The sequence below is a fragment of the Garra rufa genome, chromosome 8, assembly GCF_049309525.1.
Source record: "Garra rufa chromosome 8, GarRuf1.0, whole genome shotgun sequence".
In the NCBI taxonomy this organism is placed as follows: domain Eukaryota; kingdom Metazoa; phylum Chordata; class Actinopteri; order Cypriniformes; family Cyprinidae; genus Garra; species Garra rufa.
The window spans coordinates 47816361-47840103 of NC_133368.1; the positions used below are offsets into that span (position 1 = coordinate 47816361).

The 23743-nt window shown below is 34.2% G+C and overlaps 2 protein-coding genes across 2 annotated transcripts in view; one reads left to right on the plus strand and one right to left on the minus strand.

Annotated features, from left to right (window-relative positions):
- nme9 (NME/NM23 family member 9) overlaps positions 1–10180 on the minus strand; it is a 32528-nt gene extending 22348 nt beyond the window's left edge. Inside the window, exons 1-8 of the mRNA XM_073845148.1 lie at positions 9657–10180; positions 7413–7695; positions 6146–6196; positions 5780–6040; positions 5263–5313; positions 3224–3407; positions 1535–1685; positions 109–270 (exon numbers count right to left, since the gene is read on the minus strand). Of these exons, the coding sequence (XP_073701249.1) occupies positions 109–270; positions 1535–1685; positions 3224–3407; positions 5263–5313; positions 5780–6040; positions 6146–6196; positions 7413–7695; positions 9657–9866 (1353 nt within the window). The 5' untranslated portion in view covers positions 9867–10180. The remainder of the gene's footprint in view (positions 1–108; positions 271–1534; positions 1686–3223; positions 3408–5262; positions 5314–5779; positions 6041–6145; positions 6197–7412; positions 7696–9656) is intronic.
- Positions 10181–13611: 3431 nt separating this feature from the next.
- The window catches only part of LOC141340986 (E3 ubiquitin-protein ligase MARCHF4-like), a 32448-nt gene continuing 22316 nt past the window's right edge, over positions 13612–23743 (plus strand). The window contains exon 1 of the mRNA XM_073846112.1: positions 13612–14140. Within this exon, the coding sequence (XP_073702213.1) occupies positions 13790–14140 (351 nt within the window). The 5' untranslated portion in view covers positions 13612–13789. The remainder of the gene's footprint in view (positions 14141–23743) is intronic.

Sequence of the window (23743 nt, forward strand, 5' to 3'; positions counted from 1 at the left end):
ATTTCTATTGTAGAAAAGTCTTTACTCTCGCCTTTGATCAATTTAATGCATCCCTGATGAATAAAAGTACTATTTTATTTAAAATGAGAGTGATTTGCATGCTCTCACCATAATGATGACACTGAAAGGGCTGGACGGCTGCTTTTTGTCCATCTTGTTGAGCAGGTCATAGCTGATGATGTTGACGAGGCCGGAGCAAAGGCTGTCCCTGCCTGTAACCACCACATTAATGCTGTCGGCTCTGACGGATGGCAGCCATCGGCGGAAAGCCTGAGGAAAAGAGTGAGAATTCATCATGTCTTGAGAGCCTTTTTCTTATTTGTCTTTCAAGCTCTTCTGAGGAAGGTTGAGTCGTGTGACTAAAGCTCGCAGAGAAACGCTGGAAAATCTTCACCATTTCCTTTTAAACTTTAAAATACACCCTCACGAATCCCTGCTGGGAAAGAAGAGAACGTGTCCTCCCTCAAGGGTGCAGTGATGGAAAAATATGAATTAATAAATCAGATTTCACATCATGAAAAACATCAAAAAAAAGTTGTACACGTTTATTCACTATAATACTACAATGCAAGAAAAAGTAATATTTAACTGTATGAAATTTATTAGGGCTTAGGTATTATTTAGGGCAATATTGTTATTAGGGTATTTTTTATTAAAATATCCCAAAAATACAGTAAATAATAAAAATAAATAAATTACTACATAAAAATAATATAAGAAGAAATTAAATTCTTGTTGTAATATCTGTTGTAATATTTAATTGTAAAATCGAGTATTTAAGAAAAATAAATAATAAAATTAAATTAAATAAATATAATAGTACAAATATTTTTTTGTCATTAATAATTAATTGTAGTATTTAAAAATAATACAACTACTATAAAATAATATACATTTTATTATATATACATATATACATATATATATATATATATATATATATATATATATATATATATATATATATATATATATATATATATATACATATATATATATATACATACCTTTACAGCTGTACAAATACAATACTAATATTTACATACTAATTCTGAATATTAGTCAAAAAAGTCTTTGTGAAAGAAATTAATATTTTTATTCAACAAGGATGCATTAAATGGATTGAAAGTGACATTTATAATGTTACAAAAGATTTATATTTCAAATAAATACTGTTCTTTGAACTTTCTATTTATCAAAGAATCCAGAAAAATACAATGTATCACAGTTTCCACAAAAATATTGAGCAGCACAACTGTTTTTAACATTTATAATAATCAGAAATGTTTCTTGAGCAGCAAATCAGCATATTAGAAGGATTTCTGAAGGATCATGTGACACTGAAGACTGGAGTAATGATTTGATCACAGAAATAAATTACATTTTAAAATATATTTAAATAGAAAACAGCTATATTCAATTGTAAAAATATATTTAATTGTTTTTTACTGCATTTTTGATCAATAAATGCATCAGTTGCATAGGTGTGACATGCATCCTCAAAAAACATCTCTCTAAAAGTAAGTGCATGTACCTCAGCCCATGTGAAGCGCACTGAGGACGGAGCGACCACCAGCAGAGGCCACTCACTCCTGTAATAGGCAGCAATGCAGATAGCCTGGACCGTCTTTCCCAGACCCATATCATCAGCCAGGAGCAAACGGCCCTCTCTGGACACTGCAAAACTGACACATCAGCAAACATCACATTATATTTGCATTCATGCATTTTATGCACTCGCCAACTGCTTTAATCCAAAGTGACCTACATTAAATTTAAGGTTTATGTCTTTGTGCATTTCCTGGGAATCAAACCCATGACCTTGGCATTACTACCAACCATCAACTATTTTCTATTAAAGGGGTCATCGGATGTAAAACTCACTTTTACGTAGGGCTGTGCAATTAATCGAAATTCGGTTTCGATTTCTGCTTCAAACGATCATGAAAATGAACATAAACAGTTGAGAATGAAAATCCGTGCGTAACAGTATAATGGGTCCGTGTGATTAAAGCGGCAACACATAATATTCCTTTTGGCGTCTCTGTGCCTAATATGAATAAAACGTAAAAATACGTTTTATACAAGAAACATCACTCACTGCTCTTGAATGAAGGACGTTTTTAGTTTTAATAAGAAACAAAGCATGTTTAACTATTAGAGTGAAGACATTGTTTTATTTTACATTCTAATTCAATTTCTGTAGTATTGTTAGACTACTTTAGACTCACATAAAAGTATTCAATATTTTTAAAGCACTGTTTGTTTCAATTGTATCTTTTTCTCACTGTATTGCTATCTTTTAATTAATCACTGTGTAAAGTTTTGGAGCCTGTCATAATCGTTTAAATAATCGTGATTACAATATTGACCAAAATAATCGTGATTATGATTTTTGCCAAAATCGAGCAGCCATACTTTTACGTTTTGTTTGAACATTAATGTGTGTTGACAGTTGGTGTACACAACCACCCTACAATGATAACAATCCACCCAGTGGTATTTTTTACAAATCTTTAACAGTAATATACCCTTTTAAAAATCAGGTCATTCTCAGCTTCTTGACGTTGTGACGACACACAGTTGATTGACATGAGAGCCTTACCTTAGACCCACCCTCACCGAGCTGAAACAGTCAGAATACGATTGCCATTGTGTCGACTCAGGTGCAGGGGAAGACAAGAATGTCTCCGATTGAGCGATTGAGGTGTTCTGTTGTTGGATGTAATAATGAACATAGCAGTCGTCATTTACTTGTGACATCTGAGCTGCTGAAGACGCAGAGGATAACGTTACTTTCGTTTTTAAAAAGGAAAGCGCTGATCCCGATCTACATATGCATCTATGTTCGTGCGAATTGCTCCTGATGCATAGTATATAGGGTTTTTATGCATCTTTGCGAACGGCCTTTCTTAATAATGTGCTTGTTGGCAAGTTTTGCCGCTAAACGCGGCTAAAGTAAACATTACAGCTCTTAATCCGTCAGCAGAGAGGGGTGGGGCGAGCAGAGCTCATTTGCATTTAAAGGGACCCTGCAATAAAATGAGTTGATTTTTTGCAGGGCTGATTTTGACAGGGTAAAAGACTGGTTTTTTACACTACTACTGAGAATTTTTAATCAAAGTATATTAGAGACTTTTTATTAAGACCCTAAAGATTCATATGAACCTGTGGCAAATGGGCATTCGATGACCCCTTTAAGATGGCGAAAATGGAGACCTACTTGACCCCGTCTCTCTGGAAGGGCATGAGGCTTCGTGTGAGCTGAGGATCCACATGTGAGAGATCGGCTTCAGGAGGGATTGGAGCTCTGGACTCACTCTTCTCAAACTGAGAGGAGAAGGACTGCAGCACAGCGGGAGGTAAAGGCTCTATCTCCACCGTAGGCAGCTCACTTAGTTCCGCCACTAAAAACAAAAGACATCACGATCAAATACATGTGCTGTATATTCCTGAAAATAAGTTGCACTTAATATAGTAAATACAGTAAAATACAGGCATATACTATACAAACCTTAATAAAACTATAATATGGAAGCCCATTTCCAACATGGAATGAATAATAAATAAATAACGTTATTTTTATCTCACTGTTTTTTCTTGCAATTCTGAGGAAAAAAATTATATACACTACTAGTCAAAAGTTTTTGAACAGTAAGATTTTTTTTTTTTTTTTGAAAGAAATCTCTTCTGCTCACCAAGCCTGCATTTATTTGATCCAAAGCACAGCAAAAACAGTAACATTTTGAAATATTTTTACTATTTAAAATAACTTTACTATTTGAATGCATTTTAAAAATGTAATTTATTCCTGTGATCTCAAAGCTGATTTTTTTACCATCATTACTCCAGTCACATGATCTTTCAGAAATCATTCTAATATTCTGATTTGCTGCTCAAAAAACATGTATTATTATTATTATTATTATGTGGAAAACAGCTGAGTAGAATTGTGTCTGGTTTCTTAGTAGAACAGAAAATTCAGAAGAACAGAATTTATCTAAAATAGAAATCTTTTGTAAAGTCTTTATAATCACTTCTGATCTAATTAACACATCCTTGATAAATAAAAGTACTATTTTGTTAAAAAAAAAAAAAAGTATTTACTTCTATCATTTCTTTCCCAAAAAAAAAAAAATTATATCAACGTATATAGTTGATAATGTTACAAAAGCTTTTTATTTCAGATAATTGCTGAACTTTGGATCTTTCTATTCAGCAAAGAATCCTGAAAAAGTACTCAACTGTTCTAATGTTGATAATAATAATAATAATAATAATAATAATAATAATAATAATAAAGGTTTCCTGAACACCAAATCAGCATATTAGAATGATTTCTGAAAGATCATATGACACTGAAGACTGGAGTAATGATGCTGAAAATTCAGCTTTGATCACAGGAATAAATTTCATTTCAAAATATATTCAAATAGAAAGCAGCTATTATAATTAGTTAATTATTATTAATTAATATTTCACAATATTACTGTTTTTGCTGTACTTTGGATCAAATAAATGCAGGTTTGGTGCGCAGAAGAGACTTACTGTTGAAAAACTTTCGACTGGTAGTGTAAACTCAGAATTTAGACGTTTTCTCTTGCAATTCTGACATTTTACATTTAAGTTTACATCTCAAAATGTAGTTTTATAAATAAAAAAATACAAATATAAAAAGTAATTGTGACTTTTTATCTCATAATTCTTGCTTTTTTCTTGCAGTTGCAAGTTTATATCTTGCAATTCTGTCCTTTTGTCAGAACGGCAAAAGTCAGACTAGTGAGATAAACTGCAATTACCTTTTTAATTTAATTTTAATTAATTTATTTTTTAATCCTGTGGTGGAAACAAGCTTCCATACTATAAACATGTATTTTAAAAACAAGTGTTTTTATTCAAATCATTTAAATTTAGCTGTATTCAGAACAGTACAGGAATGAAAAATATAAGCATAAAAAAACAAAAGTGTCAAATCACAATTCATAAGGCAACACAAGCTTTATTAATTTGAAGGTAGAGTTACCTTGAAATATCTGTGCCATTGAATTACATTTTTACCACCACAGTAATGCAAAAATGGGCCAAGCATTCTCATCTGCATTTGCATACTTGCATAAAAAGGTGTCTCTGGATTGAGCATGAAATTCAAACTCAGAAATCAGTGCAAACATTTCTGTTCCACTATCTAATACATACATTTATGATTACATTTATGCTCTTCGAAAATAATTCATTTAAGTGAACAAAATTAAAATGACTCACTGAGCTTCCCGTAGTCCTCAAGAAGGAAATTCCACTTTCTGGTTTTCATGTCTAATAATAAAAAAAGAATAAAATGTGTGTAATTTGAAAGCCTTCTGGAATTTTCAACACACTTTTGTTACCCATTTTTTTTGTATTCAAATCCATTTTATTTTTAGATAAATTAAAAACACATTTATATACTTTTAAAAATTAATTAACTCATTTTAATTACCAAAGATATTTAGCTTTCTCACCCATTTTTCATGCAAGTTGCAACCCTGTTACATACATATGTTGATTTTATTTTGCATGTTTGAAACTACATTTAAGAGGTTGCAAGAAATAAAACAGCTCAAATAATATTTAGTTTCACCTTTTAAATCAAACTTTCACTGACCATTTACTAACTATAAGTAACTACAGTACATGTCAACACACTTACATTTGGGTTAGTAGAATAATTTGACATATATCTGACACGGCCCAATTTTGTTCCTCATTCATGAAAAGTGTAAAGTAAATCTATTACACTCACCATAATTTCTTGACGGCATTTTCTTGAAGATTTCAATGACATCTCCCTGGTATCCAATCTCCACCTCCAGCCGACAGCGAGACACTAAAATGCACTTCCCCTTTACCGTGGCACCTGGTTTCTGCCAACCCTGACAGAGCCTCATCAGAGCGGCCAGGGCTGCTGCATCTTTGGGTCGACTGGTGGATGCTGAAATATTCAGCCCTTCCATCCCATCCAGGGGTTTGAGAGAGACGGAGGGTAAACATGCTGCCTGCTCCACTGAAACACAAGCAAACTCCATTACACCCTGTGCTACAGGAAACAGATGTATTTTTGCATGCACTCACTGCTTGAATATGTTAAGTAACATTAATGATGACATACTCAGCATCTGGTAGTCCTCAAGGCTAAAGTTCCACATCTTTGTAGCAGGATCTGTGACAGCAGAAAAATGACAAATGCATAAGGGTCATTTCGTGTCAAATCAACCAAATTTTAAAAAATTCACATTTTTGATTTTGCTAATATTTTTTTCTGAAGAAAGATAGCGATGAAAGCCAAAATATTCAATTTCATGGAGGAGAGGGAGGTAAAAATGGCAATTTTCACCTAAGATTCAGAGTCAAGTTACAGAGGGGTAAAAATGACTTAAGAAAGACGGCAGTATCACAATGTTATTTTTACATAGAGATTGGTGGTTCTATTACTAAAATCTGTTGACTTTAGCCATCTTTGTTGCATTATGTGCCAATGGTGACCATTCAAAAATGGGGAAACAGCATTTTTCAGGTTTTTCTCAAAAGTTTGCATGCATGTAACTCAAGAAGTATTAAATATATTTTGATGCCCTTTTAGATATTGGGTTTTAACAAACGTTTGGCATCTTTATTTTTAATGCACTATGAGATTCGGTTCCAGATATATTTTAATAGGTTGTTAAAATGTGCATTGAATGTGCGTTAAATAATGCATTGAACATACCAGTCTGAGTGCCATAAATATTATTTTTTCAAAGTTTGAGAGCTTATAACTCAAAGTTTTAAAGACATCGCAATATGATTATAGATTCTAGTTCTTAACAAACTTTTCTTATGGAATTTTTTATTTTCAAGGTCCTACATTGTTCAGTCCCAGAGATATGGGGATCTCAATGAGGCTCCATGTCCAGACTGTTAAATAATACCCATTTTCAGTGGTAGAAAACGAAATGTTGGTCACTTTGTATACAACTGATACTTATTTTATTTAAAGGACAATGTCCGAATGTTTAAGGCCCTTTACTGTTTAATCCCAGAGATAACGAGATCCCAGTGCAGCTCCAAATTTAGTATCCTTCCTATTTTCAATGGTCAAAAACCAAATGTAGTTTTGTATTCATCTAGTCATTGCTGTTTACAAAGAATATACACAAATAATAACAGTAACCCAGGGATTAGGACTGTACAGTGTGACACGTCAGATTATGAATGACCAGGATTAATTGTTAATTGTGATATAATGCAAAATTTCTCCAAATCTGTTCTGATGTTCAGATCTGTTCTAAATTTGGATGGCCTGAGGATGAGTACATTTTTTTATTTTTTGGGGTTCCTTTAAGCTTAATTAGCACATAACTCTCTGTAAATAATAACAGCAGATTGTCTGTGCTCACCATAGTTCTTAGAGGGGATGGTTTTGAATACAGTGATGAGGTCCGCATGGTAGCCGACCTCCACTCGGAAACGATTTTCTGAGTGCGACACACATTTCCCCTTAACGGACACCGTTGGCTTCTTTGCAGGGATGCTTCCTCCTGCTTCAGGAAGTTTAGATGGTCGCTTTTCTCCTGTGGTCGCTTTGCTTGTTTGTCCATAAAAGCTATGAGTTGCAGAAACAGCACTGAATGTTTGAGGCGCTGGCTTTGTACTGGGTCCTTTGGTATCTATGAGCTGAGTCTGCAAAGATAAGTGTTATTGAACACAGCAGAAAAAAAAAAATCAATAATTGTAATCAAATCTGCACCTTGACTATATGACACTTAAACATACAAATAAATTATTTCATAATTCGTTTTTTTTAATATGTCTAAGTAAGATGATATTTGAATACTAATTTTTAGAAATACAAGTTATTTACTTGCTAAAAAAAAAGTATAAACTATCAATTAGATCAAATACGTTTGTTGATCAGATCAAATATGATACAAGTGGATTTATATGGTTAATAATATAATATAGTATTTATTTTGTTTACCAATATTCACTCTTCTACCTAGTAATTGATTTTTTAATAAGCTAAATAAACTAAACATTCAAAAAGACTATTATACATTGCTGCGATTTATAGTGCAATTTAATAATAGCAATTACATGCACAAATTTTTAATTCTAAACTCTTATAAAATAGATTTTCCACAATATTAATATTAAAAACAGTGCATTGGTGCATTAATCTTTAATATTAATAATGCATTTGTGCTTGTAGTCAACTATTTAGTAATCAACAATTTAATCAACCATAGAATATAGCATTTTACTGATTCACACTTTTCTAAAATACAATACGGTTATGTATAATGCAATTTATGATAGCAATTACACTACCAGTCAAAAGTTTTGAACAGTAAGATTTTTTTAATTTTTCTTTTAAATATTGAGAAATATTTCTACTATTTAAAATTACTGCTTTCTATTTGAATATATTTTAAAATAATTTAAATAATTTATTCCTGTGATCATCATTACTCCAGTCTTCAGTGTCACATGATCCTTCAGAAACCTTTCTAATATGATAATTTGCTGTTCAAGAAACATTTATTATTACTATTATTAATAATATTTAAAACAGTTGAGCACATTTTTTTTCAAGATTATTTGATGAATAGAAAGATCCAAAGACCAGCATTCAGCATAAAATAAAAAGCTTTTGTAATATTATACACTATACCATTCAAAAGCTTGGAGTCAAAAGCTTTTTTGGGGGGGAAAGAAAATTACAGAAATTAATATTTTTATTTAGCAAGGATGCTTTAAATTGATCAAAGTGATGATAAAGACATTTATAATGTTACAAAAGATTTCGGTTTCAAATAAATGCTGTTCTTCTGAACTTTCTATTCATCAAAGAAACCCGAGAAAATTCTAATAAGCTGTTTTCAACAAAATAATAATAAATGTTTTTGAGCAGCAAATCAGAAGATTAAAATTTTTTCTGAAGGATCATGTGACTGGAGTAATGATGCAAAAAATTCAGCTTTGAAATCACAGGTATAAATTACATTTTAAACATATTCACATAGAAAGCAGCTATTTTAAACAGTCATATTTTAAAATATTACTTTTTTGCTGTACTTTGGATTAAATAAAAGCAGGCTTGGTGAGCAGAAGATAGAATATATATTCAAATAGAAAAGTTATCTTAAATATTAAAAACTACTAAAAATGATTTCTGAAGAATCATGTGACTGGAGTAACGATGCAAAAATAATTAATTAAATTACATTTGTAAACATATTCAAATAGAAAGCAGTTACTATAAAGAGTCAAAATATTTCAAAATACTTTTTGCTGTACTTTGGATCAAATAAATGCAGGCTTGGTGAGCAGAAGAGACTTCTTTAGAAAACAATAAAATCTTAGTGTCCAAAAGCTTTTGACTGGTAGTGTATGTGCACAAATGTCAAATAAAAATGCACAGATGAAGTCATGTTTACATGTCAGTAATATCAATTATGCATTTTTTGATTGTACAGTAGTAGCCAGTTGGGTCCTACATGACACACAAATCAGCCAGGCTCTTAAATGGTTACTAAAAAAGTTACTAGGAAGATCATAAATCATAAGTTCTGCACATTGACTATAAAAATGAACTATTTCAGAGTAGTTTCTGAATTTAGACAAGAGTTTTTGGTGCCCACCTGTCTTGCACCTTGACCAGGGGTCCCTAGATGTGCCTGATCGGATGCAAACAGCTGGCTGTTCTTTGCTGGGCCTCCTGTGGTACCTGTGTGCTTGTTTTGGGCAGATCCAGGTGTCAGTTGAGCCTGTTTCTGGGCTCTTCTGGCCAGAGCTTGCTGTCTGTTCTCTTCTATCCTCCGCCGCTGTTCTGGAGTCAGACTCATGGACATCACTGCTGTTAAGTGATAATAACTGAGCCCTAACACGTATAGTAGCCTAGCACATACATGTCGTACTTTAAAAGTTCACATATATACATATATAAACGCGTGGCACGGTACAGAAGCTATAAGAACTTCGTTGTTTACAGTATTTTGAGCAGCCGGTCGCTTTTAAATGCTGTCAAAGTCCACGACAGAGGGGTTAACAGTCGAAACAAGTTATTTAATTTAAATACTAGTCCTCTAAAGTTTAAATTTAGCTATTTGATTATTTTAACAAATGCGTGAAAATGTGATTACTTGTTATGGGTGTAGAGATAAACTTTACCATCTACTTCAAATCATTTGCTTCAAACGACGCGGCGAAGAGGATATGACGCCAAGGCGTAACGTCGCGCTGCAGGACGCACTGTGATAGACGCTAACGTCTTCCAATGGGGAGGGTAGATGTGCCAGATGGGCGGGACTAAGGGTCAGCGCTTACTTCAATATGGTAATCATAACATTTTGGGAAAGGCGCTTTGCAATAAAAAAAGAAGCGAAATTGAGCTCTTTTGTTACCGCTGCTTAGAGTTAGATTTTAGAGCAAATGTTACACTGGAGTCCGGATGGAGTCGTAATGCTTTCTTCATGAAACCAATGTTTGTGTAAGGTTTTATTTTTATGGTTTTAAAAATAAGAGTATATTTAAGGTTTATGTTTTAAAGTGAATATTTGTGTAGATAAAGATATGGATGGATAGATGGATAGATAGATGAGTGAATGAATGGATAAATTGGTGGATGGAGGGATGGATGGATGAATGGACTGATAGATGATGGATGGATAAATTGATAGATGGATGGATAGATGGATGGATGGATGGATAAATAGATGGATGATGGATGGATAAAATAATGGATGGATTGATAGGTGATGGATGGAATTGACAGATGGATGGATAAATTGATAGATGAGAGATGGATAAATTGATTGAAGGATTAATTAATAGATGGATGAATGGATGGATTGATAGATAATGGATGGAATTGATGGATGGATAAGTTGATAGATGGATGGATAGTTTGATAAACATATAGATAATGGATGGATAAATTGATTGATGGATGGATTAATAGATAGATGAATAAATAAATTGATGGATGGATGGATTGATAGATGATGGATGGATAAATTGATGGATGGATAAATAGATTGATGACGGATGGATTGATAGATGATGGATGGATAAATTCATGGATGGATAAATAGATGGATGATGGATGGATACAATGATAGATGGATGGATTGATAGATGATGGATAAATTTAAAGATGATGAATGGATAAATTGATGGATAGATGGGTGGGTGGATGGATGGATGGATGGATGGATGGAAGGTAGGATAAATGGATAGATGGATGGATGGATAATGGAGTCTTCATATATAGATGATGGTTTTGACTAAATGGATGGATTGATTGATGGATAATGGATGGATGAATAGATGGGTGATAAATGATTGATTGATGGATGGATGAATAAATATATGATGGATGGATGAATTGATAAATGGGTGGATGGATGGATTGATGGATGGATAAATTGATTGATGGATGGATGGATTGATAATGGATGGATGGATGGATAAATTGATAGATGGATGGATGAACAGATATATACATTTGATTTGAGTATTTAAAAAGGGAACACATACACACACAATTTATACAGTAAATAAGAGACACTTTGCACCAGATTTAGAGGCAGATGAAGATTTTAAAATAACCTTTATTGGCATATGACACCATTAAATGAGTCTCAAAAATTGATGTGCACAAATTTTAAAAACAAAAAATAATGCATTTTGGCACATTTATTTCTATCCTGCTCCTTTTCTTTTCACTTTAAATAATAGAAGTTACACAGTTCACAGACTGATGGCCAACTTCAATCCCAGGGTCAGCATCATCATGTCTCTCACTCACTCACTCACTCACTCACTCACTCACTCACTCACTCACTCACTCACTCACTCACTCACTCACTCACTCACTCACTCACTCACTCACTCACTCACTCTTTTTTAATTTACTTTTTAATTTATGCTTTAAACAACAGATACAAACAAATACAACAGATATTATAAAGTCAGGTAAACAAAGGGTAAATAAAAAAAAATAGTAGAAAAGAGAATAAAAATAAATAAAAAGTTAAAATTATTGAGATGCATGACCTTTACATTAAATCAAAGTCTTTATATATAGATGATGGACTTTGGCTAAATGGATGATGGTTGGATGTATGGATAAATGGATGGATGGATAGATGGATGAAGGATGGATAGACTGATGGATGGATAAATAGATGGATGGGTGGATGGATGATGGTTGGATGTATGGATAAATGGATGGATGGATAGATGGATGAAGGATGGATAGATTGATGGATGGATAAATAAATGGATGGGTGGATGGATGATGGTTGGATGGATGGATGGATGGATGGATAGATAAGTGGATGGATGATGGATGGATGGATAAATTGGATGGATGGATGGATGCTGATGGATGAATAAATCGATGGTGGATGATGGATAAACTGATGGATGGAGGATGGATAAATTGATAGATTGATGGATGGATAAATAAATGGATGATGGATATATAAATGAATGATGGACGTATGGATGAATAAATGGACAGATGGATGGATGGAAAGATGGATGGCTGGATGGATGATGGATAGATGGGTGGATGGATAAATGGATTGATAGATGTATGAATAAACAGATGGGTGGGTGGATGGATGATGGTTGGATAATGGGTGAATGAATAATGGATGGATGATAGATGATGGATGGATAAATGGATAAATTGATTGATGGATGGATGAATAAATGGATGATGAATGGATAAATTGATGGATGGATGGATGGATTGATAATAGATGGACAGATAAATGGATGATGGATAGATGAATGGATGGATGGACAGACAAATAGACAAAATTATGTGCACAAATCTTAAAATAACACACAAAAAATAATTAATGCATTTTGATTGTAGTCGATAAATTTGTGACTCACATTATTTCGTGCAACTTTAGCGCCTTTATTTCTATCCTGCTCATTTTCTTGTCACTTTAAATAATAGAAGTTACACAGTTCACCCCAGACTGATGGCCAACTTCAATCCCAGGGTCAGCATCATCATGTCTCTCTCTCTCACTCACTCTCTCTCTCTCCGCATCACTCCGCGTGTGTGACGTGTGTTCGTGCGCTGTCCCGGGAATCTCAGTGCTGAAACCGCCGCATCAGCCACACGGAGACACTCCGACACCGTCCAGCGGAACCTGAACTCGCGGCGTGATCGGATTACACATCCCCGATGAATTGTCCCGCGGAATCGCGCGAACGCGACGCGAGAAACTGCAGCAGAATAACATTTGCCCACGAAGCGACCGAAGACATGCGGCGTCCGCACAAAGACGAAGAAGCATCACCTGCAGAAGCGAGGAGGTATCGCTTTAACCTTTAGGTGCAGATACCTGAGTGATTTCACACCACTGAGGGATGCTGCTTTAACACATGTGGCATGCGACTTTGAAGCTTTACTTCGCAGGAGAACATATAGATCCCAGACCCGATGGAATGAATCGATCTTATGGCTTCTGACACCTGTTTACTGCCTTTTCGTTATTTTTTTTATCTCATTCAGGATGCAATATAGATATCCACCTAAATAGCATCTTTGTTCGTAAATTTACCTTGCAATCAATTTTAAGCTAAATTCCAAAAGTATGATGTGCGAAAGTGAACTTAATGCAGGTTGCGACTTTTGTTGAGGAATACCATGGCTTTCGTGCATTCGCTTTTCACAGCCTAAACTAACAGGGAGTCTATAAACGTGCACTAATTGATCCTGGACAGTCTCGATTCTCCTCGTTCTTGGATGCTGCGCGGTCACGGCATGCTGAAGAGCCGCTGTTGCGTTCTCTTCAGTGACCTCAAGGTGTTTCTGCTCGGGCCACAGGCTCCTACAAACCCCATGAGCGGACAAACGGCCAGAATCAGCCCGTATGCCTCGGATAACAACAATACCTTGCGAGCCCACCGGCTCCGGCACTGGAGTACCCCGTCCACAGAGGACGCTGTCGGGCCGGAGGCGGCTGCAGACGGATCCGGGTGGACGGGCGCCGCGGCGGATGAGTTCCCCAAGGACCGGAGGGATGACAGATTCTCCTTCATCAGCTATGCAGAAGGAACCCCGGTGTGCAGGATATGCTTCCAGGGGCCGGAACAGGTAGAAATCAACCCAGTTCAATAAAGTAAACAAATGTACATGATAAATGAGGTCATTTAACAATATAGCCTAGTGAAAAGTGTTTTGGTTTTATGAAACTTATTCATGTATTCCAGAGATGGACTGGGGTTAAAATTCGGCCCTGGACAAATCCAGCCCATCCAGCCCGCAAGTTCCCTCTTGAAAGTTTTGTTGGGTTAAAGGGCCTTTATTTGGAGTAAATAAATTAATGAATAAAACAGGACAGAAACAAATAGTGATAAATACTGCTGAATTCAAATGCAACTTAATAATGTATTTTGTCACATAGAAATGCATGCAGTAAAGCATTGATTTTAAGCTATTCTGTAATAAAAATCATTTCCTCACCCTTATGTCTGTCCAAAACTGACTTACTTTCTTCTGTAGAACATAAAAGATATTTCATAGAATGTAACCAAACATATTTGGTTATTCTTGATTTCTACTCCATAGACAAACATTTCTTGAATTTCTCAAAGCCTTCCTTTATGTTTCACAGAAGAAAGAAATTCATACAGGCTTGAAATTACATGATGTTGAGTAAATGATGAGAATTTTTATTTTTGGGTGAACTGTCCCTTTAAGAACTTTAATATTTTACTCCAATTAAAAATGAATTACAACTAAACATTTAAAAAGAAAGAAATTGTTGCTTAGAATCCAAATTATATGGTATAAGTAAGATAGTGGTCACAAGAAAACATTACCATGGTTATATGGTTTTCAAAATAAATAGTAATAAGAAATGATGAAATTTGTAATAAATAAAAAAATGGATAGTAATTATTTATTGATGTTTCAAAGCCCAGCATAACCTACAGAACCTTTAATGTTCTCATATTACATGAGTGTATAACACAATTCTGTGTTGCATCTGAATGGATCAACCACACTTGGATAACCCATACTCAGTCTAACCCACACTTTTGGGCTATTTGCAGTTTCGAATCGCTTCAGCGATCGGCCCACCGGGAATGTCCTGCTCCCGATGGCCAGTACATCCCTGGTGTTAACTACACAATTATATTGAGAGAACTATACAGAAGGAACTATACATCTTATCATGTTGGTTCCACTACTACTGTAATTATAATTTCCGCACTATTTTTTAATGTGAATGTTCGAGTCTTCCGGTGTATCTTGCTTTCAGTTATCTTTCTCTACAGAAACAGTCCGTTATGCAGGTTAATATTGCAAATTGTTGTTTCTTACTATTTTATTTATTCATTCATAAACAAGTTTGTATCATCAATAGTTTTACGTTTACTGCATTTTGAGGTTCTTTAGGAATTAATGAATCGGAAGTTTCACACATCCCCAGAAAATAGCTTACTTCTGCTTTGCAAAATAAGGTGGATATAACTTTAAAAAATTCTGATGTAGCAAGTTTCCATTTTTGCATAAAATTATAAACTTCGGAAAACATTCTATAGTGCAAAAATTGTAAAGTTTTTATAAGGTGTAATTAACCATTATTAGAGTTTGTTTCCACAAAAATAGGCTACTATTTCAGCCTTTCTACTTCAAAATGACATGTTTAATTTAATGTGGCATTTCCTCGTAAATATTTGTGAAATTTACCAGCAATCTCTTGAGTGAAAATTGTGACCCTGGACCACAAAACCAGTCATAAGGGTCAATTTATTAAAATTGAGATTAAAATCGAGCTTTCCATTGATGTATGGCTTGTTAGGACAGGATAATATTTGGCTGAAATACAACTATTTGACAATCTAGAATCTAAGGGTGCAAAAAAAAAATCTAAATATTGAGAAAATCGCCTTTAAACTTGTCCAAATGAAGTTCTAATTAAAAAATAAGTTTTGATATATTTACAGTAGGAAATTTACAAAATATCTTCATGGAATATGATCTTTACTTAACATCTGAATGATTTTTGGCATAAAAATCAGTCATTTTGACCCATACAATGTATTTTTGGCTATTGCTACTTGCGACTGGTTGTGTGGTCACAATTGTTAAATAAATCCAACAGTAAATCATACACCATTATTACACCAGTATTCAGTGTGTGTGGTTTTGATCTTTTGATCTACAACTTAAATTACACAGTCAAACTCTTAATAAAATAATTAATTTTTACCAGACCAAAACATGAACATGGAAAAAAGGCATGTGAACAAGGTTCAACTCAGTTACGACGGACACTCAGTGATTAATTACCAGCAACGGTGGTATTTAAAGTCCATATACACTGCCATTCCTTGCCTGGGCCTATTAATTAAATATTCATGAGCTAAAGCCAATGGCCACTCCCCCAAGCACAATGCACAGATGTGCATACAGAACTTCAGATGAAACTTCTTTGCTTTGATGGTGTATTTTAGTTGGTTGACATAATGGTGTAAATTAAAAGCACATTATTATTTATTAAAATGAAAAACATTTCAAATTAATCAAAGCAATTTACAAGATTCAAAATGTGATCAAACTTTAATGCCAGAGCAACTTTTAAACAGTGTTCTAATACTTTTGACTAATGAATTTCAATAACATGGTTCAGTGATATATTCTTATGTTTATGACTTTTAGAGATTTGAATAACTTCCACGAGGCCTTGTTTAAATTAACCTCATGATTTTAAGGTCACAGCCTTGCAAATGGCAACGGAGTATTTACTTTTCTTAATGCGCCTTGTTTTAGTAGGAAAACTGTAGCTCAGAGCAGACCTCATGAATTATTCATGACGATATGCAAATTGTTTCCACTTCAAAAACCTCTGCACCGTCTTCACCCAAAGGGAAGGTGATTCACCAGAATTTACAACAGAACGACATTTATTTCACACTTGTTTCACTGATACATTTGAGCTCGTGCCAAGTCAGAGTAAATGAAAAAAGAGAGCGGGTTGAGCGTTACCACACGCAAACTCCCATGTTACCTGAGATGATACTCACCTGTACTGAAAGAAGGAAACCTGAGGCGAGTCGGCAGAGAGGGATCCACTTTCCTCCTCAGAGGGTTATAAGCAAAGAGCAAACACCTTTGATCACTAGTTACAGACAAGACCGGGGCTAGTTGTCACAACTATGAGATTTTTCAAAGTTGCATGCTTTTGGTTTAAAGTCGTAAATAAAACAAAGACTATTAGAGTATGTTTTAGAACAAAATACTACTTCAGACTTTTTACTGGCCATTTCTTTGTGCTTATATGAGACCCTGGCCCACAAAACTTAATAAAAGTCTTAATAGCAGGGGAATATTTGTAGCAATAGTTAAAAATACAGTGTATGGGTCAAAATGATCAATTTTTCTTTTATGCCAAAAACATTAGGATATTAGGTAAAGATCATGTTCTTTTAAGATATTTTATAAATTTCCTACCGTAAATATATCAAAATGTAATTTTTGATTAGTAATATGCATTGCTAAGAACTTCATTTGGACAAGTTTAAAGGTGATTTTCTCAATATTTAGATTTTTTTGCACCCTCGGATTCCAGATATTAAAATAGTTGTATTTCAGCCAAATATTGTCCTAACAAACCATACATCAATGGAAAGCTTTCAGATGATCAAAAAAATTCACTGGTTTGTGGTTCAGGGTCACATATGTGAAATTTGCTAGCAATTTCTGAGTGAAAATTGTAAATACACCATTTTTAGTGTAGAAAATAGCTTTGAAATGTAAATTCAGCTTATTAATTTTAAAATCTATTGACCCAAACAATGATTTGATATTTTGTGCGTACACTGAAAATAACTATTTGTACTCAGAAATTCCTATTAAATTTAAAAGAAACAGCAAATAACACATTATTAAAACAGTTTTAAAATATTACTCTTTTTTTTTAAACATACTCAAATTATTTTTGTATTATTTACAACTTTGAAAAATAATTTTACAGTGTGCACAGGAAAAAAAAGGTTTAGGAATAATTTTAATTTAGAAATTGCTAGTAAATTTCACTAAGAATTACAAATAAAAGTATGCAACACATTGAATAAAACATGATTTTTGAAGTAGAAAAACTAAAATAGTATTTTCTTGCAAAACGTACTACAATGAAATTTATTTGTAACTTTTTATTTGTAACTGTATTTTTGCTTTGTGTTTGTAATTGTTTAAAACTGGCTTTCTGAAGTCACCTTTCCACCGTAGTGGGGCATGTTGTCACAATGGTAAAATGCTGTTAGAAAGCTCATTTTAAGCTTATATGTGTTGTTATATTAAATTTTTAGTGTGGAAAATAGCTTTTGAATGTAATTTAAAAATCCGTTTTTTAATTCATGATTATTTTAATGCATATACTGAAAAGAACAATTTTCTCTCAGAAATTCTTATTAAATTTAAAAGCAGCTTTTAAGTAGAAAGTAGAAATAGTACTTCATTTTTAAAAATACTCCAATTATTTTTGTATTATTTACTGCTTCAAAAAAATTATTTTACAGTGTGCATGAGAAAAAAGGTACGTAGGAACAATTTTAATTTAGAAAATTCTAGTAAATTTTACTAATAATTACAATGCAACACATTGAATAAAACATGAACTTTTGAGGTAGAAAAACTCAAATAGTACTCGATTTACAACTTTAAAAAAAATGTTTACAGTGTACCTCTTACGTTTTTGCTTTGTGTTTGTAAATGTTTCAAATCATCTTTCTAAAGTCACGTTTCCACTGTAGTGGGGCATGTTGTCACAATGGAAACATGCTGTTAGAAAGCTTATTTTAAGCTTTTCCCGAAAGGTCAATATGTGTTAAACGAACTGTATCTCTTTTTCCTTACCAACAACAGCGGAAATGCTCGGCGTTTGTGTTTACGGCACTTATGAATCAGAGAAAGTTCCTTTGAGGCGCTCAGTGTTTTTATTAAGCGCTCCATAATGACACAATTTGAACTCGGATTTAAACAAACCCATTGTGCTCATGCAATTATAAGATTGTTGCCCCAAAGCGAGCAGCGTGAAGTCTTTGAGAAGCTCTGCTGTAAGTGTAAAGAGCTGAAAATGTGAGCGCAGGCGAACCCGAGGGAATGATTTCAGACGATTGTTCCAGTTAGACAGTGATCAGATCTTCTCTCTTGTGCTTTTTGTGTGCAGAGACGAAGCAGAACTGATGTTTTACAGATACTACATGATGGAAAGACGTGTCTAGATGAAGGGCAGCACTTTGATTTTCTGTCTTTTGTTGCTGTCTCACTGATTCACGATTGCTTTCTGCTGATTCAGCAGGCTGTGGTTCAATGGCGCTATGAAAACATCCTGTTTAAATGTGTAAGACTGAGATTTAGGACTCTGCTGCATCTTTCAGACAGCTTTGACTGGTGTTTCGTTTCAAAATGTAATGAATGTTCTTGAAGTGTCATGTCACATTGCATTAACCAGACATCTTTGTCTTAACAAATGCACCTTGACTAGATCTGAAAAGCACAAGGAATGATGATTCTGGTTCAATGCAAGTTCAGAAATTTGTTTTAAAGGACTTAAATGTCATACTATAGGTGTTCATATTGAACTAATGTAGAATTAGTGACCTTGTCTGTGTAAACTTTTACCTTAAACCTCAATATCATAATTACATAATGCCGGTACATGCAAAAATATTATTTTCCAGTACAAATGTTGAAACTTAAGAAGCAAAATGACTTAAGAAGTACTTTTAAATGTAGCCAATTTAAAAGAATAGTTCACTCAAAAATAAAAATTTGAAACTTTACACCCACTCAAGCCGTCCAAGATGTTCGTGAGTTTGTTTCCTCATCAGATTTGGAGAAAAATAGCATTACATCACTTGCTCACCAATAGATGTGAATAGGTGCCGTCAGAATGAGAGTCCAAACAGCTGATAAAAAAACACCAAGTAATCCACACCACTCCAGTCCATCAGTTAACATCTTAAAAAACCAAAAGCTGAGTTTGTAAGAAACAAATCTATCATTATGACATTTTCAGCTTTTGAATCAGGAGAGAAATCTGCACAGATCAAGCACTGTTTACAAATGAACATGAACCTTTGAAGTAGATAAACTCAAATAGTACTTGATTTACAACAATTTTTTTTTTTTTTACAGTGTACCTCTTATGTATTTGCTTTGCGTTTGTAATTGTTTAAAACTGTTTTAAAATCGGCTTTCTAAAGTCACGTTTCCATCGTAGCGGGGCATGTTGTCACAGTGGAAAAATGCTGTTTTCCCAAAAGGTCAATATGTGTTAAATGAACAAATCTATCATTATGTTTACAAATAAAAACAGGCCAAAACAGCTTTAAACAAAATATGTGTTTGGATTTTGATGTGAGAGACAAAACAAGATGGACCTTTTTACTGGAAGAAGCATTATTATGGATTATAGACTCATATTTGGCCGGAAACAATAGTTTGAAGTTAAAAATGCCTTAATGATGGATTTATTTCTTACAAAAATACAGTTTTTGACTTCACAAGGTGTTAACTGATGGACTGGAGTGGTGTGGATTACTTGTGGATTATTGTGATGTTTTTATCAGCTGTTTGGACTCTCATTCTGACGGCACCCATTCACATCCATTGGTGAGCAAGTGATGAAATGCTACATTTCTCCAAATCTGATGAAGAAACAAATTCATCTGAACTATTCTTTTAAATTGCCTACATTCTGTTAGATGAAAAAACAAACTTATCTACATTTTGGATGACCTTAGGTCGAGTAAATTTAACAATTTGGGTGAATTATTGCTTTAAGTGAGTTTATGCTGAAAAAATATATATTATCGGTCAAATTCAAATCTCGGTCGTAAAAACAAATTTTTTGTTTGTTTGTTTGAAGCAGAAACGTTTTCAGAAACAAAACTCAAAATTCAAAACTAAGATTTGATGAATGGTTTGTTAGGATAGGACAATATTTGGCCAAGATACAGCTATTTGAAAATCTCGAATCTGTGGGTGCAAACAAATTTAAATAAAGACATTGAGAAAATGTCTTCAAAGTTGTCCAAATAAAGTTCTTAGCAATGCATATTACTAATCAAAAATTACGTTTTGATATATTTACAGTAGAATTGACCAAATTGACCAAGTGTCTTCATGGAACATGATCTTTACGTAATATCCCAATGATTTTTGGCATAAAAGAAAAATCCAGGGTCACATTTGTACTTAAAAACAAGACAAAAATACTGAAGAAGAAAATCATTTTCGCAGCGTAAAGCTAGTAACATTTACAATATGCATGAGGATAGAGACTGTTTACATTTAGCAAACCAGTGAGGTCTATAATACCTGGAGAGAGCGATCTGTTAGCATTCTTGTTTTGAGGCTTGTTGGCCGGCGTTTGATCCCTTAGAAGTGTGCAACCTGCTGTCGCTTTTTTGATGTAGCTTCAGCATCTTCCAGCACCGCACCAGAGGTTTATGGATCTAGAAACAATGCAGACACTTTATGTCAAAATAAATACATTTTTACTTAATAATTGATGTACAAACTGGCTCTGTGCATTACTGTGGTGAATTCTGCTTTTTTAAAATCTGAGAACTTGTGTTGAACCCAGAAGATTGCTTTCATTTGTGGCGTTCACTTCGTGAAGTTTCTCTGCTGTTTTCACCTCAGCTTTTTGTAGACCTGCAGAGACACAGATTCAGACAAGAGAGAGATGTACAGTCACAGAATCAATCTGCTCCTGGGATCCCTGTGGTATTACGTGCCTCAAACATGCTTTTACTCCAGAGAGCCTCGACATCTGTACTGCCATTTTAGCAGACAAAGAGATTCATGAGAAAGAGATGGAAAGAGTTTAACTGAGAGTTTGAGAAGCAGACAAGCATGCAAGAGTTTTTACCTCATTTAAAAGAACAAACAAGTGTTACAGTACATAAAATATTACAGAAACAGCTGTGTAGATACAGTCACAGTCTAAAATCAGAGTAATAGTTCATCCAAAAATCAAAATTTGCAGAAAATGTTCTCACCCTCAGGTCATCCAAGATGTAGATGAGTTTGTTTCTTCATCAGATTTGGAGAAATGTGTCATTCCATCACTTGCTCACCAATGGATGTGAATGGGTGCCGTCAGAATGAGAGTCCAAACAGCTGATAAAAACATTACAATAATCCACAAGTAATCCACACCACTCCAGTCCATCAATTAACTGAGAAAAACTGGAGAGTTTAACTGAGAGTTTGAGAAGCGGACAAACATGCAAGATTGTTTACTTCATTTAAATGATCAAACAAGTGTTACAGTACATAAAATATTACAGAAACAGCTATGTGGATACAGTCACAGTCTAAAATCAAAGTAAAAGTTCATCCAAAACTGAAAATTTGCTGAAAATGTTCTCACCCTCACGCCATCCAAGATGTAAATTAGTTTGTTTCTTCATCAGTTTTGGAGAAATGTAGCATCACTTCACTTGCTCACCATTGAATGTGAATGGGTGCCATCAGACTGAAAGTCGAAACAGCTGATAAAAACATCACAATAATCCACAAGTAATCCACACCACTCCAGTCCATTAATTAACATCTTGAGAAGCCAAAACTGAATGTTTGTAAGAAACAAATCCATCATTAAGATGTTTTTGAACTTTAAACCCTTAACTCTGGACAAAATACAAATCCATAATCCATAATAATGCTTCCACCAGTGAAAAAAGTCAATTTTGTCTTAATCAGGAGGGATATCTGCATAATCAAACACTGTTTACAAGCCAACACAGTCCAAAACAGGACTTAAACAAATATGTGGGTGGATTTATGGATTCTATGGATTTTGTCCAGAAGTGATTAAAAATGTCTAAAAATGATGGATGCGTTTCTTACAAACGCATCTTTTGGCTTCTCAAGATGTTAACTGATGGACTGGAGTGATGTGGATTACTTGTGGATTATTGTGATGGTTTTATCAGCTTTTTTAGACTCTCATTCATCAGATCCATTGATGCGAAAGTGAAAATCTGATGAAGAAACAAACTCATTTACATCTGGGATTCCTCGAGGGTGAGTACATTTTCAGCAAATTTTAGCTTTGGTTGAACTATTCCTCGCAGTTTTGTCATTTTAGACCATGCAGACAGTCAATTGATGAAATAAAGAGCTTTCGAAGCAACATGAAGACAAATGTCCAGCACAGCTCTTCTGGATGTCTTTATGGCCACGTCGGATAAGGACGCATTATTTTGCATGCAGTAATCATGCGGAGGCACGGCTCTGTGCATTCACAATAACACAGGTCTACACTCCACTTCTCTGCCACATTACATTCACATCACACTGAATGGAGGCCCAAATTTTCAATGTCCCTCCAGCAAGCCAATGATGGAAAATGCTATTTCAGAACGGCTTAAGGCTGCGCTTATGTGCCGCCTTTTGTTGTCCGGTACATTCGTGCATCATTAAGAGTCAAAGGCAGCCCTTCCTTGGCATATATTTTGTTATTTACAACAGATTCAATTCATTTGGCCTCTTTAGAGCAGCGGGAATGTTGCTGGAAAGTGGAAGTGGTTTGTAAACCAGAGTGCTGGGCTTTCAAAGGACCTTAGATGGCATGTAATAAGTATAAATGTGCTGGATACACACATATTTAAGCACAATATTATTAGTTTAGGTTACTTAGAGGTTTCCTTTTATCTCATGAAAAGCATGGTA